This window comes from Cervus elaphus, chromosome 3 (assembly GCF_910594005.1).
Source record: "Cervus elaphus chromosome 3, mCerEla1.1, whole genome shotgun sequence".
Taxonomy (NCBI): domain Eukaryota; kingdom Metazoa; phylum Chordata; class Mammalia; order Artiodactyla; family Cervidae; genus Cervus; species Cervus elaphus.
The window spans coordinates 26,730,229-26,757,646 of record NC_057817.1 but is presented as its reverse complement, the minus strand read 5'-3'; the positions used below and the strand labels follow the sequence as shown (position 1 = coordinate 26,757,646).

General features: G+C 44.7%; 2 protein-coding genes and 1 non-coding gene across 9 annotated transcripts in view; 1 reads left to right on the top strand and 2 right to left on the bottom strand.

The window, feature by feature from the left end:
* Positions 1–27,418, bottom strand: part of CSAD (cysteine sulfinic acid decarboxylase) — a 49,730-nt gene that overhangs the window by 12,422 nt on the left and 9,890 nt on the right. For 5 of the 7 annotated variants that reach the window (XM_043882994.1, XM_043883020.1, XM_043883010.1 and 2 more), the window contains 14 exons: positions 20,052–20,188; positions 19,640–19,766; positions 19,472–19,562; positions 19,036–19,142; positions 18,488–18,603; positions 17,739–17,818; positions 17,371–17,425; positions 13,323–13,439; positions 13,183–13,247; positions 12,810–12,891; positions 12,190–12,389; positions 12,005–12,056; positions 11,766–11,855; positions 9,924–10,691 (listed from right to left, as the gene is read on the bottom strand). In XM_043882994.1, coding sequence (XP_043738929.1) covers positions 10,518–10,691; positions 11,766–11,855; positions 12,005–12,056; positions 12,190–12,389; positions 12,810–12,891; positions 13,183–13,247; positions 13,323–13,439; positions 17,371–17,425; positions 17,739–17,818; positions 18,488–18,603; positions 19,036–19,142; positions 19,472–19,562; positions 19,640–19,766; positions 20,052–20,177 — 1,482 coding nt within the window. In that variant the 5' untranslated portion in view covers positions 20,178–20,188 and the 3' untranslated portion in view covers positions 9,924–10,517. Of the gene's footprint in view, positions 1–9,923; positions 10,692–11,765; positions 11,856–12,004; positions 12,057–12,189; positions 12,390–12,809; positions 12,892–13,182; positions 13,248–13,322; positions 13,440–17,370; positions 17,426–17,738; positions 17,819–18,487; positions 18,604–19,035; positions 19,143–19,471; positions 19,563–19,639; positions 19,767–20,051; positions 20,189–27,418 lie in introns of those variants that run through there. The other 2 variants (XR_006336901.1, XM_043882985.1) reach the window with 1 other exon arrangement.
* LOC122681244 (40S ribosomal protein S24-like) lies at positions 14,405–14,951 on the bottom strand. Its single transcript, XM_043883095.1, has one exon. The coding sequence runs from the start codon at positions 14,895–14,897 to the stop codon at positions 14,499–14,501; it is 399 nt and encodes a 132-aa protein (XP_043739030.1). The 5' UTR covers positions 14,898–14,951; the 3' UTR covers positions 14,405–14,498.
* TRNAR-GCG lies at positions 22,779–22,850 on the top strand. The gene has a single exon. It is a non-coding gene; the product is annotated as a tRNA-Arg (tRNA).

The window sequence follows — 27,418 nt, the reverse complement described above, 5'->3', positions numbered from 1 at the left end:
ATATTTTATTGTTCTTCGATCTTTCTATGTTATTGCTATTTTGAGCAAGTCGTTACTCATTCCACTTCCTCTCCTTCCTTGCTATTTTGAAAGTTCTATTAATACTATACTTCTCCATTCCTTTGATAGTAATCTTCCTTTCCAGCACTGATAATCAAATATGTATTTCTTTACCATTATTTGAAAATATACCAATTATTTCTTTCATTAATGTGTTTTATTTCCTGTCACTTTCACCTCAATGAAAGAGACCTTTAGAATTCTTTTACTTACCTCTTTCACTCTGCTTCTGATTCCTAGGTTTTGCTGAAATAGTATATTTATGGTTCTAGATATAATTAGATGCCTATCAATCTCCATAAACATTTAGCAGTATAATATTTTACCAGATTTGTTCTTTCTCTTTTTCATCTTCCCCTATCTTTACTCATCTGTTCTCTAACCAAAATTTTCTTGAGTATTTTCCTCAGGTGAGAAATGGAATTGATATACCCTCTGAATCTTTTATATCTCCATGTATCTTTCTTTTGCACTAACAGTTGAATGCTTCCTCAGCTGGGTATGAGATTCTGGGGTAGCCATCCTTTTCTCCTAGTATATATGCACTGTTAGATTTCAGTGCTGCAGATGAAAACTTCTGTGTCAATCTGATCCTTTTTGCTTTGTAGATAACTTGTTCTTTCTGTCTAGATACTTGAAAATGTCTTTCTTTAATCTTGGACTTCAGGAGTTCCAAGCATAGATGTCTCCCTTCTCTTTTTGTATCTTCCTATGTGCCCTTTCAGTCTGCAAGGCAGAACTTTCTTCGGGTCAGCAAAATATCCTATTTTTAAATTACTGCCTCTCCTTCTTTTATGCCTTTTTTTTTTTTTTTGGAACTAATATATTTGAATGTTAGGATTACTGGGTCCATTCTCCAAGTCTCATATTTTCCTCATTATTTCCATTTCTTTGTATTATTTGCTCTGTGCTTTGAAATATTTTTCCACTTGTTCTGCCAAGCCACTAATTTGAGTACCGGCGGTGAACAGACTTCTTTCTTTCAATAAATATGCTGATTCTTGTTGTTGTTGAAGATAATAGTTTTAGTTTCAGTAAGTAAATTTTTAGTACACTACTTGAATCTTTTTAGCTGCTCCTAATATTTTCTTGAGTTGTCACATACCTCTTCAGTGGTTCCTGCGCTATCTGGTGGGCAAGACCAGCTGTAATGATCTCATTCCTGTAGGGCCAAGGCCCTCTGAGTCATGCCCTTAAAATATGCCCACCATCCTGACCTCTGCTCCAGGGCTCTCCAAAGCTGCTCTCCAGGCTCCTGTGAGGTGAGAATGAGGAAACTCCTCACCTGTCTCCACACCAGGCCTTCCCCAGACTAATGCCAAGTCCAAGCCTACATCTGCATACCCTGCCCGCTGGCCCCAGCAGCAATATGGCCAAAGAGAGAAAAGTGTTCCGAGATGGGAGTAAAAAATTCCTTTAGAACGGTGGTTCTCAAATTCGAGCATGTATTAGAATCATCTCCAGGGCCTGTAAATATGGATGGTTGAACCTCATCCCAGGAATTTCTTATTCATGTGGTCTAGGGTGGGGCTTAAGTATTTGCATTACTAACCAGTTTCCAGAGAACACTATTGCTGCTGATCCAGGAACCACAATGTGACAACCACTGTGTTAGAATATACCAAACCAAGCCTTCCTCCTTCATCTTCTTCAAAATGATACTGTTTTGGGGGGCAAAGAAAGTAATCCAGGTTCAGGGAGGTATCAGCACCTCATCTTACATTGGGTTCTCCCGTTTGTTCTTAACACTGACACTTGTACACAGCTGGGCTCTATCCAGGCCACCTCCTCCACCAAGGTTACAAGTAAATTTAGTTAATTTCTGCTGACAGTTCCTTCCATCATACTTATGCACCGCATTTTATATATGTCTCTTGGACACTGATGTGAAGCTGCTCAGTAGTGTCTGACTCTTTTCAACCCCATGGACTATAGACTACCAGGCTCCTTCATCCATGGGATTTTCCAAGCAAGAGTATTGGAGTGGGCTGCCACTTCCTTCTCCAGGGGATTTTCCCAACCCAGGGATCGAACCCCGGGTCTCCCGAATTGCAGATAGACACTTTACCATCTGAGTCACCAGGGAAGCCCTCCTTGGACATTTAGTAGTGGACATTTATTTTGGATGTGGACCATTTTAAAGTCTTTATTAAATTTGTTACAAAATTGCTTCTGCTGTATGTTTTGGTTTTCCAGCTGCAAGGCACATGGGATCTTAGCTCCCCAAGCAGGGATCAAACCTTGCACTGGAAGGCAAAGTCAACCACTGGACCACCAGGGAAGTCCCTGCAGTGGACATTTAGCATGGGCCTGAGGAGACTGGGGTTCTCTTTGGGATTTCCTAGGAACTAGTTTTTAAAACATATTTAATTTTACTAAATTTACTAAGAGCAGCCAGAAGTTCTCCAGGATAGCTAGACTTGGAGTCATTTACATGTTCACCATCAGTGCATGAGATTTTCTCACATATTAAGAGCAGGAGATACTTAACTTTGTATATAAGCAGCCCGGTTGTTCCATTTGTTGAAAGACTAAGTTCTCCACTGTATTGCCTTTGCAACTTTGTCAAAAACCAACTGATCCTATATGTATGGATCTATTTCTGGACTCTGATTTCTGTCCCATTGATCTATTATTATGCTAATACCATACTGTCTTTCTGGCTTTCTCTAGTTGCAGCGAGCAGGGGTTACTCTCTAGTTGCAGTGGCTTCTCTTGTTGCAGAACACGAGCTCTAGGCATGCAGGCTTCAGTAGTTGCGATGCGTGGGCTCACTAGTTGTGGCACACAGGATTAGCTGCTCTGAAGCATGTGAGATCTTCCTGGATCAAGAATCAAACCCATGTCCTCTGCATTGGCAGGCAGATTCTTAACCACTGGACAACCAGGGAAGTCCCTCCACATGAATTTTTGAATCAACTGTTAATTTCTACAAAAATTATGCTAGGATTTTGATTGAGATTACACTGACTTTCTAGATCAGTTTGAGGAGAACTGCTACGTCAGCAATACTGTGTCTTTCAATCCATAAACATGGTATACCTCTCCATTTAACCTTGCTTAATTTCTCTTAGCAATATTTCTAGTTTTCGGTGTATAGAATTTCCACAACTTAAGTCAGAGTTGTCCCTAAGTATCTCATTTTTTGGTGATATTGTGAGTGATGCTGTCTTTTCATTTCAATTTCCGATTGTTGCTAGTATATAGAAAATTAATTTCTGAATTTTGTATCTTGTGCCTTGTAATCTTGCTAAACTAGGTCTATTAATAGTAGCATTTTGCAGCTTCATCAGAATATTCTACATATTCTATCACCTGAAAATAAAGATAATTTTTTCTTTTTCCCTTCCAATTGCTATGTCCTCTATTTTTCTAACCTCTAGCACAACTTTAAATAGAATGAGTGAATGTGGACATCTTTGCCTTGCCCCTGATTTAGAGAGAAGGATATGTGTAGATGAGTTTTTCATCAACTTTATTCAAATATAATTCACATACCATTCAGTTTATCCACTTTAAAAAGGTAGAAATTAATAATTTTAGTACATTCACAGATTTGTGCAACCATCACCAGAATTCATTAACTTTAGTACATTTTCATCACTGTCTCAAAAAATCTTGTACCCATTCCCTCTAAACTCTCCAGCTTCAGGCAGTTGTTTTCTAAAGGGGCTGCACCAGGTTATAGTCCCACCAGAAGTGTAGGAGGCTCCAATTTCTCCATATCCTCACCAACACTTGCTATTTCTCTTTTTTAATTATAGCCATCTTAGTGGGTATGAAGTGGTATCTTGCTCCCTGATAATTGATGATGTTGAGCATTTCATCATAAGCTTATTAGCCATTTATGTATCTTCTTTGGAGAAATGTATATTCAGATCCCTTGTCTTTTTTTTTTTTTTTTTGGCTGCACCATGTCTTAGGTGCAGCAAGCAGAATCTTCAGTCTTGGTTGTGACTCACAGGATCTTTAGTTGCAGTATGTGGAATCTAGTTCCCTGACTAGGGATCTAACCCAGGCCCTTTGCATTGAGAACGCAAAGTCTTAGCCACTGGACCACTAGGGAAGTCCCAATTCTTGCCCATTTTTAAAGTGAGTTATTTGTCTTTTATTATTGAGTTGTAAGAATTTTTCATCTACTCTAGATATATACCCTTTCAGATATATGACTTCAAATATCTTCTTCCATTCTTTAGGCTCTTTTTACCTCCTTGACGCACAAACTTTGAAGTACAAAACTTTTAAATTTTGCTGAGAAAAAGAAAAATTATCTATTTTTGTCTTTGGTTGCTTGTGCTTTGGTGTCATATGTAAGAAGTGTTTGCCTACCCCAAGCTCACAAAGATTTACTCCTCCATTTTCTTCCCAGAGCTTCATAGTTTTAGCTCTTACATTTCGTAGCTCAGGTGGTAAAGAACCACCCTATATGCAGGAGACCTCGATTTGATTCCTAGGTTGGGAAGATCCCCTGGAGAAGGGATAGGCTACCCACTCCTGTATTCTTTGGAATCCGTTTGCAATGTGGGAGACACTGGGTTCGATCCCAGGATTGGGAAGATCCTCTGGAGGAGGGCATGGCTCCAGTATTCTTGCCTGGAGAATCCCCATGGACAGAGGAGCCTGGGGGGCTATAGTCCATGGGGTCACAAAAAGTTGGACACGACTAAGCACAGCACAGGTCTTACATTTAGTTCTATGATCTGTTAGGAGTTAACTTTTGTGTATAATGTGACAAAGGGGTTAAACTCTGCACATGGATATCCAGTTGTCCCAGCATCATTTATTGAAAAAGACTATTCTTTCCCCTAATGAACTGTCTTGGCATCGTTGTTGAAAATCAATTGAGTGCAAATGTGAGGGTTTATTTCTAGATTCTCAGTCTATTCCATTGACCTGCATGTCTATCCTGTAGCCCACATTGTCTTGATTACTGGAGCTTTGTAGTAATCAAAGCTTCCATTGTAATCAAAATTCCATTCAGGACATGGCCCTGTCTCAGCATTGATGTGTGACAGTATGTAGCAGAAGGGAACAGCACCACGACACCTCCAGTTGACAGTAAAAACACTTAAACCTCTGAGCCAACTTTAAAATGTATATGGTAATAAGAAAGAGCTAAAAGTAACAGGCTACAAACTAAGGAAATGTGCAAGCTCATTATGTTGGCACCAGAGAATTTGCTAAAAATGAACTTCAGGAAATTTTCAAAACTAGGCCATCAGACTACCGGATTCTTCTAACAGGCAGAAACTGGATCTCAAGAACTAAAGAAAGTACAAAACTATTGCACTGGGGGGATAAAATTAAAGAGATGGTGGCTTATACAAACAAATGATATTCCTCTTTAGAGCAAAATACATCCTCTGCTTAAGAGACACTTTCATGACCTTGTTAAGAATCTGAGCTTTGCTCAGCCTCAGCTGCCTTATTTGTAAAATAAGGGTTTTAAAAATCCACCTACAGACGGAGGTTGTACCAGATGAGTTCCTGTGCTGGCCTCTCAACTCTAAGACAGAAAATTCTGTAACACTTGTAATGCTAATGCTAAACCAGGGTCTGTAAGAGAATTGCCACTTTATACAAAACCCAATCAGCAAGGTTCTTCACTTAACATTAAAAAAAAAAAAAAAAACTCTCTAAAGAAGAGATGAATCATGGTGAGATGTGGGGAATTGGAGGGAGGCTCAAGAGAGAGGGAATATGTGTATACATATAGCTGATTCATATTGTTATACAGCAAAAACTAACACAACATTGTAAAGCAATTATACTCTACTTTTTTAAAAAACTTTTTAAAGATTTAAAAAATGCACCTGGCGGTCTGGTGGCTAAGACTCCGTGCTCCCAATGCAGAGGGCCTAGGTTCAATCCCTGGTTGGGGAACTAGATCCCATATGCCACAGCTAAAGATCCTGAATGCTGCAAATAAGACCTGGTGCAGCCAAATAGATAAATTAATTTTTTAAAAATGCAAAAAGAAAAAAAGAGATAAAGTAAGCACCCCAACTCTGTACCTCACCTCACCCACTATCATCCTAGGTTATCAATCCATTCTCTCTGCCGTTCCCGTGCCCGCTCCCAGGGGTACATCACTCCCCCCTTTAAAGCTCTGGTCCTTTGTTTCCCTTAGCACAGTTAAGATGGGTTAGGAGCTCCTAAGGATGTTAATATACATTTTAAGAGTACATGAATATATCCAGTATCAATGAACACACCTGTGCCTATGTTGTGGTTTCTAAATGCCGCTCTCCACTAAAAGGAATCAGGGCTCCTTGCAGATTGCAAGACTGTGCAGAGAAGGGACAAGGTTTTTGCTGTGCCAGAAGCAAAAGCTGTGTGTTTTTGGTTTTGTTTTAAGACATATCTAAAGGACCTGGGAGCCAGGTAAAAGGAGCTCTCTATGGTCAAACTGGGACAATTTGAGCATTAAAAAATAAGGAAAAATAGAAATGGATTAGAAATTACTGAATAAAACAAGGGTCCATGTTGAAAAAATACAGATGACTAAATGAGTAAGGAGAAGGGAGGGCTCTTCTTTATAGTCCCATACAAATCCCAAATTGTAAAAGTAGAGGGAGTGTTGGAGTTACAGAACTACCATTTGGCCACCATTATACTAAAAGTTGGCTTGGCAAGATTTATGAGAGGATGCTAAGTCTAGGTGGGGAAAATATGAAGAGGAACAGGATATTTGCAAAATCTCAGAATGTCTCCTCAGATTATTAGTTGCAAAGGGAATAATAGTAACTATGCCATGGAGAAACCAGATACCACCTTGACCACTTTTCACCTTGATGAAAATTACATCACCAATAAGGAGCAGATGGACATTATAGACCTTATGATGTGCTTCTCTGAAAAGGACACACATGGCAAATCATATTACAGCTTAGAATGCATAACCTGAATTCAGCTATGAGGAAGCAGCCGGAAAAAACAAGTTGATGAACATTCTATAATACAACTGGCCTGTATTTTGATAAAATGTCAAAGCTAATGACAAAGAAAGGCTGAGGAACTATTTTAATTAATTAATTAATTAAGTCTTTGGCCATGCCACACAGCATGTGGGATCTTAGTTCTCCAGCCAGGAATCAAACTCCTCTATTAGAAGCTCAGAGTCTTAACGACTGGAACACCAGGGAAGTCTTGGAATTATCTTAGAATAAAGGAGACAAAAAGACATGACAACAAAATGTAATACATGATCTGGGACTAGAGTCTCATACTGGAAGGGGCAAAAGTGCATTGTTGGGACAATCCACAACTTCAGAATATAGACTTCAGACGAAAGTATAGTGTCATGTTAAATTTCCTGAATTTGATAATTATATCATGGCTAAGATAATGTTCTTGGGAAATATACACTATAATATTAAGAGATAAAGAGTCGTATTGTTTATGACTCTCCAATGGTTCTGAAAAAGATAGGTTATAGTACATATATAATGATAAAGAAAATTTGTGAAAATTATACATTCAGGTAAAGAGTATACTGAAGTAATTGAAGTTTCAAATTATTTCAAAATAAAAAGATTTTTTTTAAGTATATAAACAGAAGAGAAATAGCCAACTGAGCACCTAGGATGCATTAGAACAGTTCCAAGTATCCAAATACTAACTTTACTGTAGTTTGCTCCCTTTCATCCACTCTCCTAAAAAGACTCTCTCCCCAGTCTCAAGAGCTGCCACATCCAGTGTGCCCCACCCAGCTTTTAGTTCCCCAGATCTTGGCCTGCCACCCTATAAAGTCAATATCTTCCTTCCCGAGCCATGGCGAGGCTAGCCTCTTTAATACTTGACCCCTTTAAACAAAAACAAAAAAATACCCATTCCAATATTGTAATTCACCCAGGTGTTCCCAAAAAGCTTATTTCCTATTTGATAGAAATATGATTTCTTGAGGCCAAGGCCAAGGTGAGGGACCAAACCTGCGCATGCCTTCATCCTCCCCCACAAGCAGTAGATCCATGGCACAGGGTTAATAAAACAGCCCTGACACACATACACCTATGAATTACATAAACCTGTCATCGGAAGCAGACTAGACCCACAGTTCAGAGCCAGAGGAAGATGGTCTGAATTCATCTTTGACCCACCACTTAAAAGTTACATGGCTGGGGACTTCTCTGGTGGTCCAGTAGGTAAGGTCCAAGCTCCCAATGTAGGGGGCCTGGGTTCAATCCCTGGTGAGGGAACTAGATCCCACATGCCACAACTAATACCCCACACAATCAAATAAATTAAAAAAAAAAAAGTTATGTGACTAACTAGTAAGTCAACTAGTACCTGGAGTTCACTAAACACTCACTCAACATTACCCACCTAGGAAGTACCAGACTCCAGTTTGGGAGGCAGTAACACAAAATCTCTGCTCCCAGAGCTGACATTCCAGTTGGGTGAGACCCACGGGGACAGAGGTGTTGCCGGGTGAGGGGAAGTAAGTAAATGAGTTAATTAATTAATTAGTGTATGCCAGATGCCTATACATGCTATGGAGAAAAACAGGGCAGATAAAAGAATAGAGGGTGAAAATGTAATTTCAAATCAAGAATTCAAGGAAGGCTTCACTAAGGACATAACATCAACAAAAATCTAAAGGCAATCAGGGAGCAAGAACCATGTAGACGGGTGAACACTGAGGCCAAAGGGGACAGCAGTGCAAAGGCCCTGGAGCAGGGACAGGCTCAGTTGAGGAATGACTGCTTCAATCTTAGGAGGGCTCTTGGAAGGCAGGGAAAGGAATTATAACACAGCGGGAGCTCAGTAACTGTGGATGGGAGAAGAAGAAAGAAACAGGTTACCATATCGTATCCAGAGATTTTGAGGTTGAATTTTGGGAATGGAGGAAATAAGACTCAGTTTCATAAAGCTGGAGAAAAATATGTGACTGATTTTATGTCCTGTCTTTCTAGCCTTAAAAAATACTTTGCTGATGGAGGTGAGTCAAGAAATTTGAAGATTTTTTTTTTTTTTTTTTTTGCTTTCTGGTTTTGCTTTGAGTTGAAAAACAGGGATTTTTTTAGTTTGCTTTTACAATGTTTAAGACATTTTTCAGATAAATAACTCTTAAAGATTAGGGCTTGGAGCTCAGATTACTAGTACTCTTAAAACAAATTTATTATTTGGAAGAAATTAGATATCATTTATAATAAAAATAACAAGTTTATAGGGAAATTATTAGTAATTTATGAATAGAAAATCTTTTTTCCCCCAAATGGTCAAGAGAATTGGGTTTGAGATTTGGATGCTCTTTTACTATGGTTTGTACAGTCTGTATTTGCCTCTTCAAATAATTTTGGATGACTTTTACATGACCACGTTATTGTTTTCATAAACGGTATTTTTAGGAATTGGAAATAACAGAAAGTTCTGGAAGACTTGCCACTTGTCCTGAATAACTTGTGTAGCTAAATGCTGCTTTCCAAAAAAGTGACTGAGAAGCAACACCAGCCTAGGATTTTAAGTGTTAAATGGATGTTTTTATGTAAGAAAATAGCAATAATAGAAGACATAACAGTGGCTGGTCTTGTCGCTGGGTTTTTTTTTTTTTTCCCCCAACTTGGTTTCTGTTGTTTAAATTAGAAAAGGAAGATTCTTACCTTTTTGGTGTATGTGAAGATTTTTTTCAAGAGTGATTAGTGGACAAGGTTCTGGTCTCAAGATACAATCAGTGCCCATTTTGTTTTCAGTGTCATTAAAGTACAATTAACTTCAGAGCAACTCCACTTTTGGTCTTTCTCCTCCCATTCAGGATTTCTGGGAAATTTTCCCCCTATTTTTAGCCTCTGTTATACCTTTTTAATGAATTTGCATTCCCCACTATTTTGTTGAAAGGTAACAAACTTTACAATATACCTAAATAATATGAGTGAAAATTTAACTTTTATTATTTTCCTATTATAAAAGTAATAGATATTCATTATATCATAAAAGGGGGGGGGAGCACAAAAAGCATAAAGAAGTTCATTTTCAAACTGCTTATAACCCCATCCCAGATAAAACTATTAATATTTTGGCATATTCCATCTCATCAGTCTTTTGAATACAGGTCAGATATTACCATATATACAGTCATATCCAGCTTTCTCAACATAATATTGTATTAAAATTATTTTTCTCCTATCTATAAAAGTCCTCTTTGTAAACACAATTTAAATGGGAGAGTAATATTCTACCGTACAGATATCCTACCATTTATTTAGACAGCCTCTTAATATCAAATATTGGGTTGGCCAAAAAGTTCATTTGGGTTTTTCCATAAGATGTTACGAGGAAAAACCAGAACCAACTTTTTGGCCAGCCCAAAATTTACAGAAGAGCTAGTGGGTCAAAGCACATAAAAATGAAGACAGCTTTGTTTCCTAGAGAGTTTCTTCTTGAGAACACAGGGAAGAGATACAGGGAGATGGTGAGGGTTGGGAGAGGGGTCCAGGCCAGCAGCAAGATGGAACAACTCAGAGATCCTGGCCCAGCCATTCCAGCTCGTTCAGCAGGAAGTCCATATCAGCCCGTGTCAGCGCAGGGTTGGCCACGACCATGCGGAAGAAGTTGCTCAGGGTACCATGGGGCTGGTAGCCAATCATCATGGAACCCTTCCTCACCATGCGCTCCTTGAGGATTGGGGCTACCTACAGGGGGAGTGGAGGGACCCTACAGCTGCAGCCCGGGGTCAGGGGAAGGGATGGGTTCCCCGACTTGCATCTCTCTCCACCTAGCTGCCTTCCAGAGACAGCAACTCACTGCTTGGATTCTGACCATGGCCCCAGTTTACCTTTGCCACCATATCTGGCCCACTGGACCTTCTCTATCTCCTGCATTCTCCTCCATCTCACCATTCTCCAAGTTGTCACACAGGCCATTTTCTGCTAAATCCTGACTTTTCGCTGAATCTCAACAACTGCTTTTTCAGTCTAACTTCAAGCCTTTGTCATCCTTGACACCTTCTTCTCCCCTCTCTGAATTCCTGTAACATTTTTGATCTGCACTCTGTGATCTAATATGTAATTTCCAAGATTGCCTTGAACACACTGGTTTCAAATAGGTAATGCTTGTTTTCTAAATGAATGACTCCTTAAGGGTGAGATTCCCTGGTGGGCTCAGATGGTGAAGAGTCTGCCTGCAATGCGGGAGGCCTGAGTTTGGTCCCTGGGTCAGGAAGATCCCCTGGAGAAGAAAATGCCAACCCACTCCAGTATTCTTGCCTGGAAAATCCCATGGACGGAGGAGCCTGCAGGGCTACAGTCCACAGGGTCGTAGAGAGTCAGACACGCCTGAGCGACTTCACTTTAAGGGTGAGAATATTCTTGTCCTTTTGGATCATCTGCCGCCCCTAGTACCGATCTAACCTTAGGGGCCAGGACATATTCCCTGGCCTGACAGGGTTGTTCTGTTCCCAGCATCAGTGAGTAAAACTTCTGAGACCTTTCTGCCTCACTCAGCTCCCAGAACGCCCCACACAGCCAATCTATGTACTGCACACTGGTGACTTCTGTAATTCCCCTCTCTGTCTTCTTCCTACTTTATAGAAGCATACCTTATTCTCCATCCCCCAGGCTCACAGAAATGGGGACAAGCGGGTGTCACCTTCTGGTTCACTGTCCCCACATCAGAGCAAGAGTAGCAAAGGTAGCTGCCATGCCGCTCACAGCCAGCAGGGGGCGGAAACGCACCAGCTGGTTAACCAGAGCGGGCAGAAAGCCTACCTTAGACAGCCTTTCACTGTAATCTGGATCCTCCTTCCTCCCCCGCAGACTGGGGGGCACGAACCAGAAACACACATTGACAAATTCAGGCTGGGAGGAATAAACAGGGGGAAGGTGTCAGCAGAGGAAGAGGCACCGCTCCCCTCTCACCGCCCCTCTTCTCCCATCAGGCTTTCGCGTGAGACACAGGCTGGGGGCAGGGGGCCGGAGGACGCAGAAGAGAACAAGGTGGGTCATACCTCCATGACCAACTCAAATCCCTCCCGCTTCTTCAGCTCCTCCACCAGGTACCTGTGATCAGAGAGTGAGAAATCACGGGTGGAGGAGGAAAGGCAGAGATACAGAAACAGAAGCGACCCAGAGAGTGAACCAAGAGAACACTGAGAGCAGGAAAGGGGTGCGGGGCTGTAGCCCCCACTCCTACCGGGCAAGGGCAAAGGCCTGGTCCACACGGCGCTCCAGCCCCTGCCCGCCCTGTGCCTTCCACATGAGCCACAGCTTCAGACAGTCCACGCGGCGGCCACACTGCACCACCTTGTCTCCGGTGTCCAGAGCCACGTCGTAGAACTTGTCCTGCTGGAAGAGGTAGCTGGCCTGGGACCCGTGACAGCGCTTGAGCAGGTTCTGCGGAGGGTGGGGGGACAGTCAGACTCACCACCCCACCGAGATTCCCTCCAGGGCTGCACTGGGTGATTTCTTAGCTCAGTCCACGTGTTTCTTTCCCTGGAACCAGGCAGCACTGATGGGATGGCTACCGGCTGACTGAAACCCTTTCTCTGGGTTTTCTTCCAACACTCAAGAGTTCTTCCCAAATGACCCAGGATCCCTCTGATTACAACTTACGTTGGGAAGTTTTTCCTTTGCCTGAAGACAGGGGGAGTGAAAGAGCCCATTACTGGGGATTAGGGTGGTCAGAGAGATTCAGCTTCAGATGGGATGGTAAGGAGAACATGGTAAGGCCTGGAGCTCCCCTCAGGTGAGACACAAGAGAAAACGGAGGTCCAAGGTGGGAGGGGGGCCAGAGCAGGGCGGGGGCAGACCCACCGAGGTGTCCCGGAGAAGAAGAGCTGAGCACTGCAGGCCTGCGGAGAGGAGCTTGTGGGGATTCCAGGCCACGGAGTCAGCCCTGGGGTGGACAGAGCAAAGCAGGGTCAGCCAGCTCCCAGTCGAGTTGCCCAACTAGAGCCCCCCCCCGCACCTTTTCCAGATCTCCAGTAAAAGGGGCTTTGGTCTCATCTCAGCCCAGAGGAGAATTCCCAAATCTGACGTCTAACTTCCCAGCCCCAATCAATCATCTCTGCCACTTCTGTCCCACCAGCCTCCTTCCCCTATTCCCATCTGAGCTTCCCGGTACAAGAGTGTTCTCTGGATCAAGGATTTGAAGGGTGAGAGTCAGGGTGAAGGGGGCCATATGCACCTCTGGATCCCAGCCAGGAGATGTCTGTGTGTCTGTGACAGCAGGACGCTCCCACCCCAGGCAGCCTGTGGAGCAGAAGGAACAACATAGGCCTCGGCCTTGGCTCAGCCCAGCCCATTCTCAGGCCCGTCCCAACTCACATCCACATGCAGCCATAGCCCGTGATGCTGGCACACATCCGCGATCGCCTCCAGGGGGTCAAAGGCCCCCAGCACGGTAGTACCAGAGGTGGCACTGACCAGGAATGGCACAGCGCCCTGTGGCAAAAATGAAGAGGGAGACCAAGGCTGAGAACTCACCTGGAGAGCTCTCCAGAGCCTGGTGCTGAGCTCTGTGAACTCTTCACAGGCCTGACCTGGGCCCTGGCAACCTCACTGTGTGTGACTGCCCCTTTTAATCTGCAAGTGAGGACATGAGGGTTCAGAGGTGTTAAGAAACTTGCCCCCGAGCTGAAACTCCAGAGATGGAATTCAAACCTAGGTCTGTCTGATAGTCTATCTCCACAGCTTACACTCTTTCAAAAAAGTTGAATGCCTTACTAGAAGATCAAAATACTATTTTAAATATTCTAATAGTATAAAATTTATGAGGAAATTGAATTAGTATTCAAAAAACTACTACAAAGAAAAGTGCAGGCCCAGATGGCTTCACTGATGAGTTAGTTCTACAAAACATTTATGAAAGAACTAACACCAGCTCTTCATTAACTTACAAAAAAACAGAAGAGGAGGGAACACTTCTGAATTCATCCTATGAAATGAGTTTAACCCTGATACCAAAACCAACAAAATATCACTAGAAAAATATAGAATATATCTCATCTAAATAAAGACATAAAAGTCTACAAAACACTAGCAAGCCAAAATCAGCAACAGAGAAAAAGAATCATATACCATGACAAAGTGGGATTTGTCCCAAGAGTGCAAGTTTGGTTTAACATCCAAAAATCAATTAATATAATATAGCCATTCAATAAAAGAAAGCAAAAAAAACCCCACATCTCAATGTGGTATAGTGATCATCTCAGTAGACATACAAAAACATTTGACAAAATCCTCATGATAAAAACATTCAGAAAAAAAAAGAAAGGATTTGAAGGGAATCTTCTTAACCTGATAAAGGGCAACTACCAAAAACCCCCCAGCTAACATCATCTCAATGGTAAAAGATTGAAAGCCTTCCCCCTAAGATCAGGAACAAGATAAGGATGTTCACTCTCCTCATTTCTTTTTTTTTTTTTTTCATGGAAAAGGTCTTAGTTTATTCTTTCATGAAAAATCTGCACAAGCACCACAGATACAGTCACTGCAGAATCTTTACTCCTTCTTTTTGCCAGCACCAACATTGGCCTTTGCAGTCCCCCTGACTTTCTTCATTCTGTTCTTGCGTTCCTTTCGCTGTTTTCTTGAGGTCTTTTTCTTCTCATACAGGCCATGTCTCGCAAGCCTGTGTTTGGGCTCGTTCTTCTTCGCGTAATCCAAGGAGTCGTAAATCATGCCGAAGCCAGTTGTCTTGCCACCACCAAAATGGGTTCTGAATCCAAACACAAAGATGACATCTGGTGTGGTCTTGTACATTTTGGCCAGTTTTTCCCGAATTTCTGTTTTAGGTACTGTTGCCTTTCCAGGGTGAAGAACATCAATGACCATTTGTTTCCGCTGAAGCAGTCGGTTGGTCATGAACTTCCTAGTCCGGATAGTTACTGTGTCATTCATGATGGCGGCTGATCTTCAAGCAGCCAGGAGGAAAAGAGCCACTCTCCTCATTTCTATCCAACACTGTGCTGAGGTTCTAGCAGGGCAATTAGGTAAAAAAAAAAAAAAGAGGCATCCAGGGACTTTCCTGGTGTTCCAGTGGTTAAGAATCCGTCTTCCAATGCAAGGGACACGGGTTCCCTGGCCCAGGAACTAAGATCCCAGATGCCACAGGCAGTGAAGTCAGTGCCCTGCAACTACTGCGCCCACTGAGCCCACATGCTCTACAGCTCCTGTGCCACGACTAGAGAGGAACCCTCGAACCACAACAAAGATCCGACATGGCCAATTAAATAAAATACTTTGTTAATGCCGATCTTGTCTAGTTTGTGATTAAAGAGAAAAAAGTTTTTTTTTAAAATAAGAGGCATCCATATTAAAAAGGAAAAAAGCAAATCACCTGTACTTACAGATAAAATATCATATCTAGAAAATCCTAAGGAACCCCTTGAAAAGACTGAGAATTAATAAATGAGTTCAGCAAATTTGCAGAGTACAAGATCAATATTCAAAAATCAGTTGTATTTTTACACATTAGAAATGAACAATCAAAAATGGAAACAAGAAAATTTCATTTATAAGAACACTGAAAATAATAAAATACTTAGGAATAAATTCAATAAAAGAAATGCAAAACATATACTGTGAAAACTACAAAGCACTGTTGAAAAGAAATCAAAGAAGACCTAAATAAACAGAGACATTCAGTGTTCATGGATCCACAAATTGAACACATTCCTATCAAAATTCCAACTGGTTTCTTTGCAGAAATTGACAAGCTGAGCCTAAAATTCAAGTGGAAATTTAAGGGACCTAGAAAGCCAAAACCATCCTGAAAAAGAACAAAGTTGGAGGACTCACAAATGCTGATTTCAAAATGTACTACAAAGCTACATTAAGACAGTGTGGTCTATAGGATAGCCATGCAGATCAATGGAATAGACTGAGAGTCTAGAAATAAATCCTCACACTTAAACACTCACTGGGTTTTAACAAGGATGCCAAGACAATTTGCTGGGGAAAACAGACATTTTCAAAAACTGCTGCACACTGTTTACAATAGCCAAGACATGGAAGCAACCTAAATAGCCATCGACAGAGGAATGGATAAAGAAGATGTGGTACACATATACAATGGAATATTACTCAGCCTTTAAAAAGAATGAAATAATGCCACGTGCAACAACATGGATGGACCCAGAGATTGTCATACTGAAGTAAGTAAGTCAGACAGAGAAGAAGAAATACCCTATGACATCCCTTATGTGAGGAATCTAAAAAGAGATGATACAAATGAACTTACAAAACAGAAAGAGACTCACAGAGAACAAACTTACGGTTGCCAGGGATGGGGGAAGGAGGATGAGAGTTTGGGATGGACATGTGCACACAGCTATATTTAAAATGGATAACCAACAAGGACCAACTGAACTCTGCTCAATGCTAAGTGGCAGCACGGACAGGAGAGAAGTTTGCGGGAGAATGGATACATGTATCTGTATGGCTAAATCCCTTTGCTATTCACCTGAAACTATCACAACATTGTTAACTGGCTATACCCCAATATAAAATAAAAAGTTTAAAAAAAATGGTGCTGCAACCATTTGCATGTGGTGATATAAACATATTTTTAAAATTTATACTTAAGTACATAGTTGAGGCATTTTCATGTTAATACATATATTCCCATCTTATTCTTTTAAATGGCTACATGCTACTCTAACAATAACTGTAACAACAATGGCAGCTAATATGTATATACTGCTTCAGTGTTCCAAGTGCTTTACATACCATTAATTTCAGCCTTATAACAACTCTGTGATCAGTTCTATATCATGCTCATTTTATAAAGGAAGAAACTGACACAGATACACCATAATTTATCTATTGATGAATACTAAAAAATTTTTTAAAATTTTATACTTTGCCCCAGCGCACACAATTCTAAGCAGTTGTAATGAAAATTTATAGGCTAATCCTAGTAGTAGGACTCTGAGTCAGTGGATAGATGTATTTAAAAATGGTACAGACAGTGCTGAGATGCCCTCTAAGACGGCTGCAGCATCTCTGCGTCCCCCGGGTGAAGGGGCCTCCGCATCTCCCATCACTCCAAGTCCACGCTGCACAGACCCTCCCAACTCACAGAAACCTTCTGCGCTACCCTCCAGGTCCCCAACATCCTCCCTGCAGTGACCCCTGGGACTCTACTCAGGGACTCAGTTCTGCCCTTGTCCCAGGGTCTGATTCTGCTCGTGGGTCTCAGCAGGACGGGGAACACTCGCTCGGGAGGGATCACTTCAGCCCACCAGGGAAGACAGGCACAGGGTATAGGGGGAGAGACGAGGGGAGCCTTGAGCAGAGCCAGTCAAAGACCCCTCCAAGGAAGGGACAGAGGGGCCCGGCTCCACTGCCCGGGCACCTCTCACTCACCCACCTCGGCCTTGGCCAAGCTGATCTGCCTCTCCAGATCCTCAGGGATCATTTTCCCTCTGGAAAAGAAAACTGAGTGGGTAGAGAAGTAATAGATTCTCTAGGCTAGGCGGCAGAACTTTCAAGAGCAGGGTAACATGTGGTTAGCAATGGGGAGGCCACAATGTTGATTTTTCCCTAAGAGGGGTAAACAGATCTCAGGGGACAGGGCGGAGACTCTAGCAGGCACCGGCAGACAGGAGAGGCAACTCGGAGGGAAGCGAGCAGGGAGAGAAGTCCGCCACGGCGTGGGCCCAAGGCCAGAGCCTCCGGCAAGGGGAAGACATGTTGTGCCAGGCTGGGTCTGAGCCACGCAGACAGAAGGACCTTCACCTCTCATCTGCCTTGACCATTCGGACACTGTCGGTGCCAAGTCCCAGAAAAGCAGCTCCTTTCTTGATGGAATAATGACACTGTGGGCAAAGGAAGAGGGCAGGGAGGGTGGGGAAGAAAAAGACTGGTTAAATGGCTGAGACCCTGTAGACCAGGGCTGCTATGCCTACAAATCACCAGTGTGTCTGGTAAAGATGCAGATTCATATTCAGTAGGTCTGCACAGGGGCCAAAGATTTTGTATTTCTAACAAGCTCCCAAGTGATACTGATCTTCCCTGGTGGCTCAGTGGTAAAGAATATGCCTGCAATGCAGGAGACATGGGTTCGATCCCTGTGTGGGAAAGATCCCCTGGAGAAGGAAATGGCAACCCACTCCAGTATGCTTGCCTGAAAAATCCCACAGACACAGGAGCCTGCGGGCTACAGTCCACAGGGTTGCAAAGAGTTGGACATGACTTAGTGACTAAACAAGAAGAAGTGATAGTGATGCCACTGGTCCACGGACCACACTCTCAGGAGAAAGGGTGTGGACTGTGTACACTGCACTGGATGCCCCTCCGCTACCCCAGACAGCAGGCAGGTGAAGAAGGGCCCTTACACAGCCCCTCTGGTCGGAAGGAGGCACACCCGCCTATGGGGGAGGCCAGCCTCGGAGGAGAAGGGTCTGGGCAGGCTGAGTCACAGGTCCCAGACTCAGCTGGCTGGAGATTAGAATTGGGAGCCCAGGGTAGGCCTGTGCCCTTCCCACCTCTTTCGATGTGAAGAGGGCCAGGGGCGGCAGTGCCCGGAGGCCCCTCTGTTTGCAGTCTGGGTATCGCTGATAGCGGGCCAGGTTCACAGCATACATGTTGGAGATGGAGCCACCTGTCACAGGGAAGGAAGGGGTGGTGGCAAGAGGGAGTGGCAGTGGGTCAAAACTGGAGCTTGGCTCTCCTGAACTCTCCACCCAGAAGCACGAGTGACTGGCTACCTGGCCAGGGGGTCCGAGGACTTCACAAATGGCATGCTGGTGACCCAGAATGGCAGGATCTGCAGATCTCCTGATTACCCCTGCTCCTCACCCTGGGCCGATCCAGGATCCACCCTCCACCCCCACTCCCCCGCCAGGACAGCAGGCACCATCCCATGGACTGTTTGGCAAACACGAGGATACAGGGGACTGGGCAGCTTCTCTCTGGTTTGGCCCCAGCCCAGTTGGAGAAGAAACAAATGAGAATCACCCCTCCTGGCCAGCCCAGAGAAAGAGGATGGTGGGGGAGGAGGAACTCTTGAAAAGGCCCCCTCCTCTTCACATACCAGGGCAGAAGACCCCGTCCCCAGAGCTCCAGCCCACCAGGGCCCGGAGTTTCTTCAGCACCTCCTCCTCCATGAGGACAAACACAGGGGCAATTTCGTACGTGTACCTGCCAGGAGAGGGAATGATGAGAAAGGGAAAGAGACTGGGAGGGACTCTCAGAGGAGGTGGAGAGTGTGAGTGAAAGGAGGGGCTGAATAGGCAACTGAGTTGGTGACAAAGAACCAGGAAAGAAAGAATGAGACAACACTGGAGCTGGGATGCAAGACAAAGTTTGGGAAAGGGAACCCGAAGGGTAGGAGGGGAAAGACTCTGCCAGCAGAGATTCCTCGAAAAGAGAAGGGGCAGACACCATTCTCCTCTCCTGCTCCCGGGCCCTGTCTCCCACAAACCCAAATCCTTTGTGGGGTGGAGGGCGGGGGTCCTGGGATGGCTCACTGGCTGGTGTTGAGGCTCTCTGTGACAATGCGCCCGGCCAGGGAATGGGGATCCAACCCTGCGAAGAGCTGGTTGAAGAAACGAGGGTGACCTGGAGAAGGGGGACACAGCCTCAGAGTGGAGCTGGGCACAAATTCCAGACACACCTCCCCCAAGCCCCAGACGCACAGGTCTTCACGCTGTAGCGGATCACGGCCCGGCAGCGCTCCAGGATCTGCTCCTGTGACTCGCCCTCGTGCCGCAGCTCCAAGTCCAGCAGCTGCTTCAGCTCCTCGGGCTCCTTCCACTCACAGACCTAGGAGGAGCAGCAGGAGACTCCGGGGGCACTGAGGCACCCAACTGACTGGTTGCCCAAACCACATCTCAACAGACAATAGACACCACAAACTGGCACTCAACACCAGTTTGGAATGTTCTCCAAGCAGCACGTGAACAAGGGTAAATAAACACAGTCTGATCCAGTATGCAATCCCTGAGGCACACAATGAGGCGGTAATGGGTTCTGGGGAGAAGGCTGGACAGAGGAGGAAAGCTCTGAGTCAGGTCTGATGGACAGGAGGAGGAGAGAGAAAAGACCCACCTTCTCAGAGGCATTGGTCCCTTTTCGAATGACCTCATCCACCACAATCCTAAACACATCCTGGAGCAAGGCTTCTGCAGCCACAGGGTCCCCATCAAGGGAGAGGAGAGGTTGAGAGTCAGCCATCAGGAGAAAATCTGTGAGCAGAGCAGGAGTTATTCCCTACTCAGCCTGTGGACCCCACCCAGACCTAACCAGTGAGACCTAACCTAACCCATTCCTCAACTCCGGAATGGGCCTAAGGCCCAGCCTTCACTGTACAGATAAGGACAAGTGAGAGTGTCCAGGGAGAGAGTCAGCAGAGATGGGCAGGAAAGAAAAAGGAGGTTAGTGCTGAGCAGATAGAATCCAGTGGCCTCCGCTCACCGAAGACAAAGGTGAGAAGCTTACCTTTCTGCTCAGGTCTCTGTCCAGATAAACTGGGAGCAGGGGACACAGTTGGCTTTTTAGAGTGTTAGGACCAGCGGAGCAGAGGGGGCAAGGTATAGGCAGCAGTCACATGACCGTGACCTCACTCTCTTGACCCTTGCCCTAAAGATTTGGGACAGGGCCAACAGGTTGAGATAAGTTTCCTGAATAATCGTTAGCTGATAGGATGAAAGGAGGAGAGCAGATATAAGGCAGAAACACGTGCCACCTCCACTTCAGGCTGGAGAGGAGCAGAGAGGAGAACCAGCAGGACATCCGACTTCCCACCGAGAACCAAAGGGCCTGGAGAGGGGATCAGATAAAGGGCTGCTAGGCTAAGAGATAAGAGTGGGGAGTGGGGCAGAGGCAGGAAACTGCAGCAGCTGACCCTAGAGGCTGAGGTGGGGAGCAACCTGGAGCAAGACTAGGGCGGTATGGTTTAGACAGGCCTCAGAGGTGGCTCAACTGGTAAGGAATCTGCCTGCAGTGCTGAAGACATGGGTTCAATCCCTGGGTTGGGAAGATCCCCTAGAGAAGGGAACACCTACCCACTCCAGTATTTTAGCCTGGAGAATTCCATGGACTCTACAGTCCATGGGGTCGCAAAGAGTCGGACGCGACTGAGCAACTTTCACTTTCAGAGGCCAATCTCTTTTCATCCCAACCCCTGGAGTCTTCTCAGAACTGTCCTGATTTCTAAAGCCCTCTCCTTTGAAGAGGAGAAAGAAAGCAGCGCACACTGAGGGTAGCAGTTCGCTAAACAAGTAGAGTCCTGTGCCTTGCAGGCTGAGCCGCTCAAGAAACAGGGAGTGGCTGTCTGAAGTGAGCACCAACTGTGTTCACACCAGGGTGCCGGGGAAGGAGGCATTGGCTAGATGCTGATCCCCACTCAGGAGGAGAGGAGAGGGATGAAGGCTGAAGACAGGGGAAGATCTGCAGGGGAACTGGGGCTGTGTCTTGAAGGAGGAAGGGAGGCATGCAGGGCCAGGGGAGGAAGGCCACAAGCTGACATTGGGGGTGAGTGTGGCTGATTCTCGGTTCAGTGAAGGCACCTGGCCACTGGAAAGATTTGCAAGGACATCATGGGGAGAAAGGCAAGAGGGGCAGGGCTGCACGAATTATGGAGAACCTTGAGTGCCAGCCAGGCCAGGAATCTAGATTTTATCTGCAGAAAATGGAAAGCCATTGAAAGATTTTGTGGAGAGTTAACATGATGAAAACGATGCGCTCAGAAGACCAGCGTGTAGCAGCTGGATGTGGAAGAATGAACAGGCCATTGGTGTAAGCCAGGAAAGAGGTGACCCGCATGTGAACAAGGGAGGTGTGGGTAGGAAAGGACAGGGAGAGAAGCATGCAGGCTTAACCACTTGCCGGTTTACACTCAATTCAACACTTACAGAATCTACATTGGAGGGGAGGGAAGGGTCAAAGATGATCCTGGGGCTTGAAGCCCCAGGAAAAAGAAAAGTGCCCCCCAAAAAAACAGTGATGCACAAAGCGGAAGCTAGATGGAAAGCAAAATTGTTATTTCTTGGAAATACTCATCCAAGTGGAGGGGACTGGGGCTATAAACACTCATTTGGGAGGAAGTCAGGTGCAGCGCTCTGATGAGATGTGAGAATGAAAAGCACCCTTGGGAGCTGGGGTATAACCAAAGCCTGATGATGGGCTCCATTTCCCCTGGGGAGAGAATGCTCAGAGACATGGCCAAGGAGAGAGGGGCAAAACCAAGGCCTAGGGAACCCCCCAAATGAGGAGGCAAGAGGATCCAGAAAACATGGAAAAGAGGGATCAACCTCAAAGTGGACTGATCTGACATAATCCATTGTCAGAAGCCACTGGACCCCAGGGAACCAGCTTAGACTTCTCCCTAGTAGATTGGGTTTGGGGAAACCAGAGGAGCAGGCCAGCCTTGAGAATGAGACTCGATCCTTCATCAGTGCTCACTCTGGCTCCCCTTATGGGGCGTTTTAGGTGCAGAGGCTAGTAAAAATAGGCACCATAGAAGTATTCACCACATGCCTCGCTCTGAACTCAACATGCATTAGTCTAATCTTCACAAGCATTGAGGGTAAGTTTATGACCCACATTTAAAGATGAGGAAATGGGGCAGGGGAGGGATAAACTGTGAGATTGGGACTGCCATATACACACTGCTATATATAAAATAGATAACTAATGATAACCTTCTGAATAGCACAGAGAACGCTATTCATACTCTCTAATGGCCTATATGGGAAAAAGAATCCTATTTTTTAAAAAGAGTGAATATATGTATACGGATAAGATTCACTTCACCATACACCTGAAACTAGGGCTTCCCTGGTGGCTCAGATGGTAAAGAATCTGCCTGCGATGCAGGAGACCCAGGTTCGATTCCTGGGTGGGGAATATCCCTTGGAGAAGGGAATGGCAACCCATTCCAGTATTCTTGCCTGGAGAACTGGAAGAAAAGCTATGAAAAACCTAGAAAGCATATTAAAAAGCAAAGACATTACGTTACCAACAAAGGTCCATCTAGTCAAAGCTATGATTTTTCCAGGAGTCATGTACAGAAGTGAGAACTGGACCATAAAGAAAGCTGAGTGCCGAAAAATTGATGCTTTTGAACTGTGGTGTTGGAGAAGACTCTTGAGAGTCCCTTGGACAGCCAGGAGATCCAACCAATCCATCCTAAAGGGAATCAGTCCTGAATATTCATTGGAAGGATTGATGCTGAAGCTGAAGCTCCAGTACTTTGGCCACCTGGTGCGAAGAGCTGACTCATTGGAAAAGACCCTGATTCTGGGAAAGATTGAAGGCAGGAGGAGAAGGGGATGACAGAGGATGAGATGATTGGATGGCATCACCGATGGACATGAGTTTGAGCAAGCTCCGGGAGCTGGTGATGGACAAGGAAGCCTGGCATGCTGCAGTCCATGGGGTCGCAAAGAATAGGACACAACTGACTGAATGAACTGAACACCTGAAACTAACACAGCATTATAAACAAACTACACTCCAATAAAAATTTTTTTTAAAAAATGAGGTAACAGATTTCAGAGACGGTATGGATATACCCTGTCCAGGTCACACAGCCAGCATGTATCTTGAGTTGGGTCTGCACTTTGAAGCCCCCACTCCTAATTTGCCACGCTCCACAGCCTTACACAGGGCTCCCTCGGCCAGAGCTTGCTGTGGTGCAAACAACTCTGGGCCAGGAGCAAGGACACCTCAGGGCCTGTTTCTATGAAATAAGGGCTTCAAACAGAGAACCGCCAAGACATCTGATGGTGTTGATCAGCTCAAGCCATTGGATACGGCAAGCAGGCCAGTAGGGTGAAAAACAGGCTGCAAGGAGGGAACGACTGGTGAAGAAAGGGAAACACCAGCCTGGACTGGGGCTCTTTCCAAAGCTCCGAAGAGAGGTCTGCATGGAAGACGTGGCTCTGTCCACCCATCCCCTTCTGTATCGATCTGACCAAGTCACTGCTTAGAAATGAAAGGTGGGGGCTTCCCTGGTGATTCAGTGGTGAAGAATCTGCCTGCCAATGCAGGAGACACTGGTTTGATCCCTGATCCAGGAAGATCCCACATGCCTCAGAGCAACTAAGCCCATGTGCCACAACTACTGAGCCTGTGCTTTAGAGCCCAGGAACTGCAACTAAGGAAACTGCATGTCCTACAGCCTGTGCTCTGCAACAAGAGAAGCCACTGCAATGAGAAGCCCAAGCACTGCAACTAGAGAGTAGCCCTCGCTTGCTGCAACTAGACAAAAGCCTGCACCACAATGAAGACCCAACACAGTCAAAAATAAAAAATAAATTAAAAAAATAGTTTTTAAAAAAGAAATGAAAAGTTGAGGCAAGGGCTCTGAACACCCAGTTTCCTCCAGGGGTAAATGGGGAGATGAGGCATCCATACCCTCACATTCCGTCTAGAATCCTGTCTTGGGGACCTGAGGAACAGCCCTTGCCCATACACAGTCTTCTTTTTAAAAAGCAAGCGGGCTCTGTGGGAGAATGTGAGGGTGGGATATTTCAAAAGAACAGCATGTATACTATCTATGGTGAAACAGATCACCAGCCCAGGTGGGATGCATGAGACAAGTGCTCGGGCCTGGTGCACTGGGAAGACCCAGAGGAATCGTGTGGAGAGGGAGGTGGGAGGGGGGATCGGGATGGGGAATACGTGTAAATCTATGGCTGATTCATATCAATGTATGACAAAAAAAGAAAAAAAAAAAGAAAAAGCAAGCGGGGCGGGGGAGTGGCGAAGCAAGAGGGACATTAACCCCTAAAATAGAATAACAAAGCCAAGAAACAAGAATAAACTTAGGGAGAGCGCTTTCAGCCCTGGCTGAGAAGATGCTGCAAGGGCCAAGTAGGGTTCATTTGAAAACTGACAAGTTTTTCTGACTTCATGGGATCTCCAGTTCATAAATTCCTCCAACCATCGACTCATTTGTATCTTTCTTTCCTTTATTTACACAGCCGGGGTTGTACAGTCTGTTGCTTCAACCACCCTTTGTCCAAAATCCTCAACTCCCTAGCCCTAAAGTCCTTCCACCAAACTCACCTGGCAGAATCCCACTCCAGCTGGCCAGTCCTTTTCTTACCAAATCCACCCGGACTGTGGATTCTGTTAGTGAAAACCACCTAAACATTCAAATTGGTTTTGCTATAAATTTATGGTCTCTGTGTTCATTCCAATTAAAAGTGGCAGATTAAACACATATGTTTACCACTACTCCTTCCTGAAACCCCACTAAAATTACATCAGTGGAATTTTAAATCCTGAAGAATAAAACAAATGAGAGACAGGAGGTGAGAGATGTCAATAACTATAGAGGAGAGAAAGCAGATGAGAAGTGGTAACTGGTTCAGCAAATAGTAGAAAGTCAAAGTCAGTCTCTGTAGGGGGCCATGCCAGAGGGATATAAACTGATTCTTAGGGCAAAGGCCCAGAAAGGCTCAGGAATTTACAACGCTAGGCATCTTGGAAGACTGGAGGGAGCACAACTAAAAACATGAAAATTAGATGAAAATTTCTATAAGGAACATTTACACCTTCACTCTCCTCCCCTGCCCATTCATCCAAATGATTCCCCTCTCCTCCACCTGATTCCAAAGAAGCAGGAAGTAGAGAAACTGAAAGTCTGGGACTTAAGGATGCCAAGCACAGCAGGAGGTGAGGATGAAGCACTGTAATGAATACAGGAAGATTAGGAGGAAGTAACCTATCAAGTCAACTCCTTTCTCCCAACCAATGCTCAGAATCAGAGGCCAGGGGTAAACCTTCCAGGAGACTAGAGTGCTCCCTCTCTGGAGATATTGACCTCAGTGAGACTCTTCTTTCAGTCCTTGACCAATCACCTAGTCAATGATGCTCACAAGTCAATAAATACATCCTATATATGCACTTGGGCCTTCCAATATGCCTTAGTGCCTCACTCTTAAATGAAAGCAGACACAGTCAGGGACTACAAGACATTTGAGGAAAGCCCCTAATGTGAACCACAGAGACAAAACCAGACAAACTGGGAAAAAGGCATTTGGTAGAAGAGGAGAAACACAGGAAACAGAAGAAAACTTCAAAAATTCAGGAAGATATTGAATCCATTAAGAAAAAATAGATTGCTGTCATATGTACTCAGAGAAGCAGAAGCTCTAGAGTTTTAAAAATATGACAACTGAAATGACAAAGTCAAGAAAATCACACAGAAAGATAAAATGTAAAGAGATAGACCGTAAAAGAGAAAAGAACTTTTAGAAGATCAAACCAAAAGTCTCAAGAGTCAACTAACAGAAGTTACAGAAAGAGAAGGGGAAAAAAAGGAGGAAAATAACAAAAACTCTAAAAAAGAAAAAGTTTATAGAACAGAAGGATAGACCAAAAGGATCCACTGAATGACCAACAGAAAGACAGACTATAATACTGTTTCAGAACAATGGAGGATCCAAAGACTTCCAGAGAGAAGACTAAACAAACACACCTAAAGCAGGTCATGGACAAAGGACAGAGAATCAGACCACATCAAATTTTGCCCAACACAGGACAGAGGTGAAGGGAACTCCCAGGACTGTAATGAGGGTAGTAACCATCTTCAAAGGCAAAAAGCAGCAGTGGTTCTACTCAACTGAACACACAACACTGCCCAGCAACATTCAGTTCAGTTCAGTTCAGTCGCTCAGTCGTGTCCGACTCTTTGCAACCCCATGAATCGCAGCACGCCAGGCCTCCCTGTCCATCACCAACTCCGGGAGTCTACCCAAACCCATGCCCATCGAGTCGGTGATGCCAAACAGCCATCTCATCCTCTGTCGTCCCCTTCTCCTCCTGCCCCCAACCCCTCCCAGCAGCAGGGTCTTTTCCAATGAGTCAACTCTTTGCATGAGGTGGCCAAAGTACTGGAGGTTCAGCTTCAGCATCAGTCCTTCCAATGAACACCCAGGACTGATCTCCTTTGGGATGGACTGGTTGGATCTCCTTGCAGTCCAAGGGACACTCAAGAGTCTTCTCCAACACCACAGTTCAAAAGCATAGTTGACTCATAGTTCAAAAGCATAGTTCAAAATTTTTCGGTGCTCAGCTTTCTTCACAGTACAACTCTCACATCCATAAATGACCACTGGAAAAACCATAGCCTTGACCAGACAGACTTGGCAACATTACTATTCTGCTATTGACAGCTCTACCTCCAAGTCTCGAGAGCTATTATTTCAAAATTTTCCACACCTCTCAAATGACTGACCCATCAATCTTCTCCCTGTTTCCCTCTCACTTCAAATTTCTCATAGCAAATAAAAGCCATCCAAACTCACTCTTTCTGTCACCTGCACTCTGGAGTCCTCCCTTTCTTAAATATTTATTCAGTGTCTGGCATATATATTCCAGGCTTCCCTGGTGGCTCAGCAGTAAAGAATCCCTCTGCCAATGCAGGAGCCGCAGGAGATGTGGGTTTGATCCCTTGGTTGGGA

What these genes read in the sequence shown, in the direction of transcription:
- LOC122681244 (XM_043883095.1), bottom strand. Translation starts at nt 14,897, where the DNA reads ATGAATGACACAGTAACTATCCGGACTAGGAAGTTCATGACCAACCGA.